This window comes from Lepidochelys kempii, chromosome 14 (genome assembly GCF_965140265.1).
Source record: "Lepidochelys kempii isolate rLepKem1 chromosome 14, rLepKem1.hap2, whole genome shotgun sequence".
Lineage (NCBI taxonomy): Eukaryota > Metazoa > Chordata > Testudines > Cheloniidae > Lepidochelys > Lepidochelys kempii.
In genome coordinates this window covers 17,278,801-17,291,973 of record NC_133269.1, presented here as the reverse complement: position 1 = coordinate 17,291,973, position 13,173 = coordinate 17,278,801, and the positions used below count along the sequence as shown (strand labels likewise).

At 45.7% G+C, this 13,173-nt stretch overlaps 1 protein-coding gene across 1 annotated transcript in view; it reads right to left on the bottom strand.

Moving 5' to 3' along the window:
- Positions 1-13,173, bottom strand: part of MGAT5B (alpha-1,6-mannosylglycoprotein 6-beta-N-acetylglucosaminyltransferase B) — a 171,298-nt gene that overhangs the window by 101,968 nt on the left and 56,157 nt on the right. Inside the window, exon 3 of the mRNA XM_073310498.1 lies at positions 7,010-7,154. Within this exon, the coding sequence (XP_073166599.1) occupies positions 7,010-7,154 (145 nt within the window). The remainder of the gene's footprint in view (positions 1-7,009; positions 7,155-13,173) is intronic.

The window sequence follows — 13,173 nt, the reverse complement described above, 5'->3', positions numbered from 1 at the left end:
GAGGAGAGGGACTTTCCCGTTTCTCTGGATCATCAGGTCCGCTCAGGGCAACCAAGTCAGGGGACCTGAAGGAGCTGCAGAGCTGAGAACTGCACAAAGTTTTGTAATTCTTGTTGTATTTAACCCCTGTCCTGCTTCAGACCAGCAGGACTTACTAGGGATGGACCTCTCAGAGACTCTTCCCAGGGGGAACACAGAGACCCAAAACAAAGAGAGAGCTTTAAAAAAATCCCTAAGGCAGTAAGCTGACAGTGATGCAGTATTCATTTCCATAAGGACAGTTTGTCCCACGTGCTCAGCCTGAAGTCAACAATCTGGATTCAAAGAACAGACAATAATAGAAATGAGGGAACTATGTGGGCCCCAGGTATACTGGGATGTGATTGCACTGAGTCATTCTAGCTGGCCTGCTTCCCCGTGCAGGCTATTGTGTGTGATAGTGAAGTGTGATATGTTATCACACAGCCTCATAGTGTGTTAGGGGTGCCCATGGGATTAAGTATTTGTGCTTCAGTTAAATGTTTTATTTGTGATGGTTCCATACTTGTATTTCTAGATTATATTTCTGTGTTTGCATTCAGATTTGCTGTAATGCTTCGGCTCCTTGTGTCTATTTGTATTTGGGTTTGTTTTCCTGGCCCATTTGAAACCCCCATGGACACATTCATGGTGCCGTTACAATACAGGCTCTGGTTTTCCACCATCCAGGAACCCAAACAGTAGGAGAAGGTCAGATCTTCCATTATTCCAGTCTCATAAATGGTTCTCTGAGGCAGTGAAATGCCCACGGGAAAACGTAAAGGCAAAGGTCTATAACACAACAACAAATATGCACCCAGGGGAACACAACTAGACATGCCCTGTGTGTGTAGCCTGAGGATACATTGCTCATGGACATTAGAGAGTAGCCCTGTCAAGAGGTGCAAAGGAAAATGATGATGGGTAAAAGAATATCAGACCGGTAAGGAGTATGACTGGCTGGTTGGGTGACCTTAGGGAAGCATATATTCTAAACATACTTAACAGAGCTGGTTGAAACTCAGAATTTCCGTTCTGCAGGAAACTCTGACATTCAAATCAGAATGAAATTTTTAAAAAATCTAAAATTTCACACACAATGACATTTTTGAAAATGTCTCGTTTAAGGTCAATCAAATCCACTTCAATAAAATCAAAGTGTTTCATTTCTATTTAAAATTTTTACACATTTTAATACTTTCTATATAATAAAAAATAAATTTCAAAACAAAAAATCAAAACATTCCATTTAGACCTTATCAAAATGCAAGAGAGAAATCTGATCCTCAAGTGTCTGAACTGTGCCAGCATTCCAGTCTTTCTCTGACACCAACACAAAGTATCAGTGGCCATCTTGAAATGTTATCATTGTATTTTTGAGCATCCATCCGTTAGGAGCTTTCCAACAGAGGTCACCAAAAGGTCATCAGATTTCAACCACTCAACTGCCCTTTTAAACTTAAAATCTTGAAATCTGATACCTATGCGTTATGGGTCTTAAATATGACCATCATAGGTCAACAAAAGGCCACCAGTCTTTCTAAGGGGACTGTGATTGTTCAAAAGCCATTTGAAGTGATCCTCTTAACGTTTTGCATGCTCTTTCCCAAGGGGCTCTAAATACAAGAAATATCCCTGAGTTGAAATGTGATATTTCTAACCTACATCATCAGGGCTAACAGTTTGCCAAAATGCCATTAATTTTTTCTCCTGGTTGTGAAGCCGCTGAGATGGAGATATGAAAGTCATCTGAAGTTACTGGTTCTATTCACCAGCTATTAGCCAAGAAAATCATCAAAGGTGAGCGAGCCTACCACATGTGCTGTCATGAATACTCATGTCCACCCCTAGAGTGGATTACTGTTGACACATGTGTATAGATGACAGGTAGTGCAGGTGGTTACACAACACTTTCCATTATATATAGATATAAACTACATTTTTTTAAAACGTTAAAACGACATTACTTAGGTTGCTTAAGCCAAGAGCTAAAAAGTCAGGAAATGCCAGACTTAAGGTTGTCCATGCAACTTTCATTAGATCCCCCTTGTGTGCATGCATTATGATACAGTCTTTAATTACATAATCATCGACTACTTTTTTCCACCAACACAATGGTCATAAAAGTTTTTATAACAGGAAATATTAAGCAACCTTAACATAGTACTTCTACACCCTCTATAACACAGATGTGTGTATTATCTTCATCTCCTGTTTCCAACATCAAGGTTGGGTAGGGCTGCCTTCTATTGGTTTCTTGTCTTAGGTACTTAGACTGCCAGCCACCTCCCATTTTACAGATGGGAAACTGAGGCAGAGAAAGGCTAAGCGACTTACCCAAGGTCACATAGGAACTCTGTAGCAGAGCAGGGACTTGAACTCAAGTCTTCCTCATCCCAGGGCCCTAACCACCATACCATCCTTCCTCACAAATCTGCATATAGACATGTAAATATAAATACAGGGATAGGTGTGTGTCTAGCTGTGTCATAAGAAATTAAATGATTATGAGACTGCTCTGAAGGTTTAACCGACACCCGATTTGAGATATCTGCATTGTTCACAGGTAGCAAAGTCATAACAGACTGTTGGAGGTTATCCCTCCCAGGCCACAGCACACCACCATGTATTTTATTTGCTACACAATTTAGAGAAAAGTTACTTACGGCTATGTCTACACGGCACGCTTCTTTCGGAGGCATATTGGTATGTACTCGGGTAGCCCCCTACCACAGAGTTAAGTAACAGTGAGGAATGGCTCAGGCTAGTAGAGTACAGATATGCTTGAAGGGTGCGGGTACGTACCGAGTATATACCCTCCACAACTCTCTGCTTGTCCAAGCCGTACCTTCCCATTATGCTGCTACTTTTAGCAGAGTCGTGTCCCACTGCCTCTCTGCTTCTGGAACCTTCCCCCTGCACAGAGAAAGATTCCAGCAGTGGGGAAAGGCTCTGACAGGGACGGCAGTGGGCAAAGGCTCCAGCTGAGCCTTTCCCCACTGCCTTCCCCCTGCCAGGGCTTGTTCTTGCAGCAGTGAAAGGCTCTGGGAGAGGGAGCTGCTGAAGCCTTTCCCCACTGCCTCCTCCCTGCCAGAGCCTTTCACTGACCCGTGGAGCAGTGGACGCAGCCTGCTTTTCACTGCGGCATGTCGCTACACGTACCCCGCACACCGCCACAAATGGGGTGTAGTGTAGATGTAGCCTCAGACATCTCTTTAGACATTAACATTTTTACAAGTGCTCTTTCTTAAATGTGTATGTTCAGGTTGCTTTAGTCACCATTTCTGCAGGCCTTCGAGTGACAGAAAAAATTAGTATTAATAAATGTTGAAGGCCTTTCAAAATGATGTGAAATGTCTTTTGAGTAAATCATCATGTCACGATTTGAAGGTCTGATGGCATCTCTCGAGTTGTCAGTGTGAAAATGGATGCAGAATATGGATCACTGGGGAGCAGGGAATGCCAGCTCTGCAATGGGATGTAGCAAGTGTTGCTAGTCCTGGCAGTATGCGTATATTTAATTTAAAACCCATTTCTGTTCCAAGGGTGAATGGGACCAGCTGCAGACCTCAGACTAGAATAAATGTCAGTCTCTACATTTTTTTTTCCTTCTTTGGGTGGGGGGATAGAGCCTGAAACTACAGAAGGATGGTCTCGTGGACAAGGCTCCAGGCAGGGACTCACGTGATCTGGGTTCAATATCTGACTCTACAGCAGACTCCTGTGTGGCCTTGAGTCCTTCAACTCTCATAAAACAGCGATAATAATGGAGTATCTCTAATGCCTATTTAGATTGTAATTTCTTCAGGGCAGGGACTGTCTGTAACTATGGGTTTGTACAGTGCCAATACGATTGCGTTTCTATCTTGGTTGAGACCTCTTGGAAATTACTGTAATACTGCTGCCACTATTACTAATTTTCTCATTTGGATTATAGGTGTATTGCTAGAGGGGAGAGGTTAGACAGCAGTTTTGGTGAACTGGTCAAAGGTGCAAAAAAAAAATGCAATTGATTCCATAGTGCCAGGGTTTATTTAATAGTCCAGTGGTTGATTCCAGAGTGGCAGAAATAAATGTGTTATATAGACATGTTGTATATGTGTGTATGTTTTCTCTCTTTCTCCATCAATATCCTCATACATGCTCATCTATCTATCTATATCTGCAGATCCAGATAGATCTCTTTTTAGTAACATTTAAGGTAGTGGGATTGTAATGAAAAGAACAGTTGAAAGGTATCAGTCTGTCATTGGGATTTGATGGGTGCCATTGGTCATGGCTGATTGCTGCCATTTCTCAAAGGGTTACTTCTTGCCTCTCTTCCTTGAAAGCCAGAAGGCGGCAGGAGGGGAGAGAGAGGAAAAGCCAGAGAGACTTTTAACCCAGAGGCAATAGCATCCAGGCAAAGCAGAGAAGGAAGAAGGGGGAAAAAAGCTGAGCAAACCTGCAATCTTCATAATACTCTGCCACTCAATTATTTGCTGCTAACTTAATCAAAGCTTAACTTCAAAGAAGTCAGCAGCCACATTCAGTAGGAACATGGCCTCAGTCTTATTTAAGAGCAGGGCTGGATTGTGGAACTGAAATGGAGCCAAGCACCAGGATCTTATGGGCCTCCTTACTCTTCCTAGTCTTAATAAGCTTTTAACCAGTGTGTTGTGAGCTCTGTGTGTGTATCTCTCTGGGAGGGGAAAGGCCAGGAAAGAGTGAGGAGAGATAACTCAGTGTTTCCACTGTAGGTGGGAAAAATAAGATAATGGTGAGGGAGGGCGAGTGGGCACCATGGCTTTAAACTCCACGTAGCTGGTGATAATCAGAGGCTTAGCTCCCTAAGGTGGCCTATGAGGAGCTGTATTACAGGCAGGGATTCAAATGTTTTCTGATTTCCTGTCTCCTCTCTTTCTTTCTCTTCTTTTCATCCCTACCCCTCCCCTTTCCAGGGCTCAGCAGCCTCTCTGAGGGCACATGGTCATGATTATTTATATTACCGCAAACGCCTAAAGGCGGAGTGAAGATCAGAACCCCGCTGTGCGAGGCACTGTACAAATACATCCTAAGAGGCAGTCTCTGACCTGGAGAGCTCCCACTTTTAAAAGGGGTTAGTAAATAATGAATAGATGTTTTAAGAAATGACTATTCAACAATTAGACATTGTTACACAGTCCAAACGATTGACAGGTGGTTTATAATCCTGGCTTATATCTATTTATAATGTCATCTGTCAACGTGCTTATAATGTTCTGTAACCCATGCTACTCGCGTCTGGAGGTTGCTTGTAATATCTATTAATCTTTCTTAAATGAAAGTTTAATATCAAGGGTGACCTATTTAAGAATGTTTCATTCTTGCTTTTAAAATGTTAGTTTAAATTAGATGGGGGGAGCCTGATCCACAAAGCTGGGATCCGGAGGTGTTCCCCTCTAGGAGGGAGAATAATGGCTCAGTGGACAGGGTGCTAGTTTAGGACTTGGGAGAACTGGGTTCAATTCCTTACTTTGCCACAGGTTTCCTAGGTGACCTTGGCCAAGTCACGTAGCCTCTTTGCATCTCGGTTGTAAGAGAGGCTAACAGTACCTAATTTATATGGCCCTCATCTCCACCTTTAATGGACTTATCCTCACAGCACCCCTGTGAGACACAGCCTTGCTATTATCCCCATCGTAGAGTTGGGGAACTGAGGCACAGGGAGGCTAAGTGATGTGCCCAAGGTCACACACGAAGTCTGTGGCAGAGCACAGAATTTAATCCAGGTCTCTCAAGTCCTAAACTAGCCCCCTAACTCTGGGCCATCCTTCCTATTGTCCTACTTAATAGGAGTGTTGTGAAGATGAAGGCATTAAATGCACTCCACTACTACAGTGACAAGGGCCATAGAAGTATCATAGACAGGGAGTCTGTTCTGGGTTCAGCTCTAGTTTAAATAAAGGCGGCGGGGGGGGGTCACAAAATTCACAACAGTTTAATGGAATCCCAAATTGACTGAGAGACAGACAGACAGACAGACAGAAAGACACACAGACAGAGTTCTAACAGTTTCACAGTACCCCAGACCACATGGGCTCTGCCATTGCTGCTCACAGCAGCCCTGCCTGCTGTTCCTGACACCATGCAGGGATGGCTTTCACGTGGATTCAATGGCACGCACAGAAAGCATGCAACCAAGGGTGAAAAAACAGGCACACATACACTTCTTCTGGCCCAGTGCGGAGGGGAGGCCCTAGGAGAAGGGGTTTGAAATCGAGCCCACCCTGCACTCACCCCACTGTGGCAGCTCCTGTCCCACAGGGCTGGGTCTGGCTTCCCGCTCCCGGCATTGCAAGCTGGCACGTGAGCGCACCGCGCCACTCAGGTTTGGCCTGGCTGCCCCTCCATCGTGACAGACGGATGGCTGGGCCAAACTTGGGTGGTGCTGCAAGCCCATACAGCAGGTCGCAATGCCTCATGAGACAGGAGTAACCCTGAGGGGGGAGTGTGAGGTGGGCTTGCTTTGCAGCCCAGAACCCTCCGGGAACCCCCTCCACACAAGGCTGGGATTAGGGCTGCAGAGCCAGGGGAGAGGGTGCTGATATGGAGGTCAGTGCTTTAGTATAGTGAACCCACTGAATCAGGAGGCTACATTCATCCAGCACCAGGTAGTGGTAATGTCTCATTCACGTGGTTACGTCCTGGGAGCAGTAGCTCTGCACCTGAGAAATGATTCCAGTTCGAGAGACTCAGGCAAGGAACACGCTTTTACTGGGGATGTGCTGAGCCTCCACAAAAGAACAGCAGCTCGGCTAGTAGCAGCAGCATCCCCTAGCTCTCATTGTCTGGATCCTGCAAAGTACTGAGCACACCCCGCTCTCACGGACACCCAGCATGCTGGAGGGCACCCAGCATCTTGCAGGGATCAGACCTTTCAGTGTGGGATCCTCTCTTGTAAACGAAGCCGGGTGGGTTTGGAGGAAGGGGTACTTTGATCCCAAACGGCACCATTCCCGCTGCCACTGACCTGTCCGGAGAAAAACGTGCCTCCTCCCCTTTCCGGGAGTCAGTGCTATTCTCCAGCCTGGCAAGTACGTCCATCCTCTTCACCATCATCTCCAGCATGTCACTCATCTTCCGCAGCACCCCTCTGGACTCCAGCACGCCCATCACTGCAGTCACACAAAGAGCAAGAAAGAGGCTAGAGCAGGGCTTAGGGCTCAGGGGAACATAGTCATTTGTTTTGTCAAGATGGGAAGGAGCGGGTCAGCGACGGTGAAAGTGATGGATTGTCAGCACTCGCCTGGGCCAGGGAGAGGGTGAGATGATGACATAAAAGCTTCCCTAAACATCCCTGCCCATGCATCTCAATCCTGGCCCACAGCAACCCTGGCTATTCCTAGTCTGGGACCCACAGCTCTGCCAGTCATGACTGCATTCCCCTACCCTCTTCTCTTCCATACCTAGGCTCTCCACCCACAGCCCTGCCAGTGTACTTCAATCCTGGCCCACAGCATCCCTGGCTATTGCAGCCCTGGGTTACAACACTAGAAACGCACCTCAGCAGTCAGATATCAGGTCTCCAAATCTGTACCATCCCACTGCTATTTGACTAGTGTGCACTGAAGGGCTATGGCGTTTTATAGATATAAGCCTGGATTCATATGTAATTTGGTCACAAGTACAATGAGTTTGGTGGTCTCAGTCTAGATGACGTGTATTCATCTTGCAAAGCCAGGACACAGCTCGACCTAATGGGCTGTCTTTACTCATGTGCACCAAGAGATGCTGTTTCCTAGAATAATCAAGCAGACGGCGTGGAGGGCAGGGATGGAGGGGGCTGGAACTCAGGTTCTGCTTTGCTCAGGGGCGCCAGTCTTTACACAGAAATGCATCTGCCTCTTCCATGTAGCTGTTTGGAATTTTGACTTGGCAAAACCCCACTCAGAGGACAGGCAGACAGGTCCAGATGGGTCACCTTGGATGGAGCATTCCACCATACAGCCCTTGGCAAACTCCTAGAGATTGCTCCTTGTGCTTGGCTTAATACAGTATTGACATCAGTGAGTCCCAGGCGGTTTCAGCACCTCATAGAATCAGGCGCACCTGGGACAGTCAGCTGGTGTCTCATGGAGGCAAGTTCTGTGGGAATGTTTATGATTGATATCTATTGCTCCTACTCTGGAATGATTTGAAGTATATTTTGTCAAACAAAAACAGCCCAAGGGTAAAATTTTCCCATGGACCTAAGTGACTTAGGGACCTAAATGCCATTTTCAAAAGTGACTTATGGCCAGATTCACAAAGGGATTTAGGCACCTGAAGAGGCATGCAGGCACCTAGTAGGATTTTCAAAAATGCCTAAGCAGGTTAAGGACCTAACTTCCAAGGGAAGTTTCCCAGTGGATCGAATGGGAGTTGGGGCCTACCTTGCGTAGGCATTTTTGAGCATCCTGCTAGGTTCCTATCTGCATCTTTAGACACCTAGGTACCTTTAAACATCTGGCCCTTAGGAGCCGATGTCCAAATCATATCCAATGGACTTAGGCTCCTAAGTCACTTTTGAACAGGAACATAAGAACATAAGAACATCCATACTGGGTCAGACCAAAGGTCCATCTACCCCAGTATCCTGTCTTCCGACAGTGGTCAATGCCAGGTGCCCCAGAGGGAATGAACAGAACAGATAACCATCAAATGATCCATCCCCTGTGGTCTATTCCCTGCTTTTGGCAAACAGAAACTAGGGACACCATCCCTGCCCATCCTGGCTAATAGCCATTGATAGACCTATCCTCCATGAATTTATCTAGTTCTTTTTTGAACCCTGTTATAGTCTTGGCCTTCACAACATCCTCTGGCAAGGAGTTCCACAGGTCGACTGTGCATTGTGTGAAAAAATACTTCCTTTTGTTTGTTTTAAACCTGCTGACTATTAATTTCATTTGGTGGCCCCTAGTTCTTACGTTATGAGAAGGAGTAAATAACATTTCCTTATTTACTTTCTCCACATCAGTCATGATTTTATAGACCTCTATGATATCCCCCCTTAGTCGTCACTTTTCCAAGCTGAAAAGCCCCAGTCTTATTAATCTCTCCTCATACGGCGGCCGTTCCATACCCTAACCATTTTTGTTGCCCTTTTCTGAACCTTTTCCAAGTCCAATATATCTTTTTTGAGGGGGGGTGACCACATCTGCACAAGTATTCAAGGTGTGGAATTTAGGGTTCTAAGTCACATAGGTGTTTTTGAAAATTTTGCCCCAACTGTCCATCCAGCCCAACAGCAATCTGTCTTGGAAGCTCTAAGGGAAGCCATAACCCTTCCCTCCAAAACCAGCCCTATCTGAACATCACCTCAGTGAGCAATGCTATGTTATTGTATAAGGGAGAATTTCTTTCTAACCCAAGCTGGAGTTCAGCTGGTGGGATTGGCAGCCCTTGTGACTGCAGAGTCTATTCTCATGCATATAAAATATATATATAAATGTCTAGCTCTTTGAAAAATATATCACCATGTTATTTCCTCGCTAGTATCCTGCAGCAGTGAGTTCCACTGATTTCTCAGGCATTTCCTTTTATCCCTTTTAACTGTGCTGGTTCTTATAACTTCACAGAGTCCTCCCTTCTTCTTGTAGAAATGGGCAGAACAAATAGGATATTTTTTTTTAGATCCACCAGGCAAGGGGCCAAAGCTCCCTATTTCCAGCCTTGTCCTCTCACCTTTTAGTGACCTGCAGCCCCTATTATGGAGCCAGTGGTAGGGAAATAAGTTCCTATCTCATCTCACTTCAGTTCACTCTAGGCTGGTTAAAAAAACCCACTCAAACAACCCTAACTAATCTTGTTCAGTTTATCTCCTCTATTCCACACCTGTGCACACTTTAAAAGGTACCACACATTTCATTAACTGAGCAGCAGGAGGCTAACCGCGGATGCTGGGTACATAAGTAGTACATTGGGCATCATGGATGGATATTTAAGTTACGCACATCTTGTCCCTTTGAGATGCAAACCTGGGATCTGGATTTTGAACAACCCAGAGCTCCAGGCTATGGGGGAGGGGGATCTTCTGAGCTGGGATTTTGGTTGGTGTCTGGGCTTCAGCATTGTTCAGACTTCTCCCTCCGCCCCTATCGTCTACAAAAATCACCCCTTGGTGTCTACTGCACACGCCTTGTGCCTGTCACGTCTCACATGCACTCATATTACTGGCAATAGCATGTCAGTGCTGCCAGCCCTGCGGAGCCTGTTCGGGTCAGGAAGAGCAATGATGTCAGGCTGCCTACAGGACGGGTGACCAATGTGCAGGCCAAGGGTCAGGATACGTCCTGCAGCAGCTCGCTGTCTTTAACCGCAGGGAGAGGACATCACTAAACAAGGCAGCCTTTACTGCTGGTAAGGTCAAACAACAAACAAATTCCGTTCATCAAGGGGGGACAAAGCCCAGCCTGCACCCGTGTGCTCAATTTTATTGTCAAATGATAGGCATGTAGATGTATATGGATGTTAGGATAGCTGCGACCTTGCCATAGCTGCTCCAGTGTTGCAAAGACCTTCCCCATGCTTTTTTCTGACTCATGCATCAGCCACAAGATCACCCGCTTCCATCACCTGAGGTTAAGGAGAATTTTTCTAGCAGTGGGTAAGCAGTAGGCTTACTGGGGCTAATTAGTAGACGGACATGATCATACACACTAGGATGTTGCAAGGGCATCATTTGCTATGGGGAAAGGGGGCAGTTGCTCCCCCAGACCTTGGTGTGCCACCCAGACCTTTCATTGGTTTATATGCTCCGCTTCTCCCCTGCCACCAACTTTGCAGGACATAATAATATGATCCCATATAACATTCTATTTGCTGACATAGTTTTGCCCTCTCCCCATTCCTCCTGGGATGGCATGTCACATGATGCTGACAGATTTGGAAGTCAATGATCAGGACTAAGAAGAGGGCGTTCATAAGTCATTTTTCTGAACATCAACACTCTTTAAAGAGTCATATTGATACAACAGATAATAACTGTGAAAGAGCCATCACCATCAGCAGGCTGTAGACAGTAATCTGCACTGTATGAAACCTCGACAGATCCACTTGATAAAATGTTTGCTCCAAAACAGCCCAGTGAGTACATGACACTGTAAAAAGTCCTTAAAGGGGATTTACAAGATAACCCTCACCAGCCATTTTAAAGCTGTTACTGAGCCCTGATACTCACCCCGAGACATGTCACGTACCTTTGACTGAGATTTTGTGCATTTACACACCATTTTATGATAGCCTTTAAAAAAAAAATCAGACCCAGAAAAAGCAAACAAGTAACTCGGAAAAATAATTTCTATCTCATGTGGATTCAACCCGGCCTCCTCACCCAAAATGTTCAATGCATTAATTATGTGAGGATGCAGCTGTACCTCTTCTGTTGAAATCAGTGGGTGTGACAAGTCTCAGGCTTTCTGTAGTTCTGAAAGTGTACCCACACCGCTACGTTTGCAAACAGCAGAACCTAAGTTGCATCTGCAAAATATTTGCATGTGCAAAAATGTGATTGCACAAAAGACACAATTTGGGGAGAGCAAAATGGATCACCAGACTAGAAATAAGGCACAAATTTTTCACAGTGAGGATAATTAACCACCAGAATAATTTCCAAGGGCTGTGGAGGATTCTCCCTCACTGCAATTTTAAAATAAAGATTGGATGCTTTTGGTCTAGTTCAAACAGGAATTAATTCATGGAAATCCTATGGTCTGTACTCTGCAGGAGGTCAGACTAGATAATCACAGTGCTCCCTTCTGGCCTTAGAATCTGTGAACTGCAAGTTCAGAGTCACATGGATTCGTGTGACGTGTCATGCATATGCATACACTTGTATGTAGTTGTATTGCATGCTTATTTTCACAATGGCTAGTCAGAGCTGAGGTATTGGGTTCATCACAAGCCATGAATTATTAACTACCTAGAATTGCCTAGAGACAAAATGCATAGCACTAATTAAATGCCTGAATACCACCTGGAGTCCTGATTTTGCAGAGATCTCCATGTGGGGGCTGGAGTCTGCCCAGGTGGAGTTGGGAGCAGGGTCAGAGCTTTGAAGAGCTTCCTAGGTTGCCAGGGTCCAGTTTTCAGAGCTACTGAGCGCCCACCACACCCAATAACTTCAGTTATAGCTGCAGACACTCGGCCCTTCTAAAAAGCAGGCGCTCTACGTGTCTCAAGCTGGGCACTCAACGTTAAGGGGCACTTTTGCAAAATGTGAGCCTTAATAATTGGACTGCATTTTGGTGAAGGGCATTCCAGCTGGGTGCTTTGCGATGCCTTAATGGACAGTGGCCTGTCAGGCTTCCAACAGCCAGCTCCTCACATCAGAGAGGAATTAACCCTGATTGCTTCCTCCCACACACGCTGCACAGGCCCAAGGTCATGGGCACAAATCACGAAGGAGAGGACACAGGCTGGAGTGAGGAAGGTTCATTTCCTTTACCATATAAAGCATTTGGGAGAAGCTCTGTTTTGTGGCCGTGCGGGTGAGGGCAGGAATTTAGGACACAGTGGACTAGCTCAGGGTGGGAGACAGAGGTAAATGTAGACGTAAAAGAGGGGATGGTCGCTCCTAATAGCGGCGAGTGGAGACAAAGATGGATTGCAGCCGCCGTGCTTTTACGTGTCTCCAGGGTGTGTGTGTAAAACCTCAGCTGAGAGGGATTTCTCAGAGGGGAATACAGCTTGAAAATGCAATAGCGAGACAGCCTGGATGATTCACAGCTGCTGCTGCGGCTGCCACTCAGGGCTGGGCTGTCACCCTATTTTATGACTGGATTGCATTTGTTTAATTAGAGGGGGTCAGTTAGCACTGCAGTTCATATGAAATCTAAATGGCTGCTTGCAAGGCCTAGGCAGAGCAGCAGAGCTGTCTCCCTACAAAGACAAAGAGACACAAAGAGAATCTGTCACCCGCAGAGGCAGTCCCTAAACAAGGAGGTGAAGCTGGGGTGGGTGGAGGAGAGAGGTATTTTTAAGTACATTAAAGGAAAGGGATGTAGTGCAACCTCCTTCCCAAAGGAAGAACAAACCCAGCTGGTCCCTTTTCTCTTCCTGGTGGGCAACTCTGAAGGAAAACTGCACAAAAAGTCAGCCCTGATAAGGCAGAGTGAAGAGGACAGGACAGGAGGGAAAATGCTATTAGAGAAG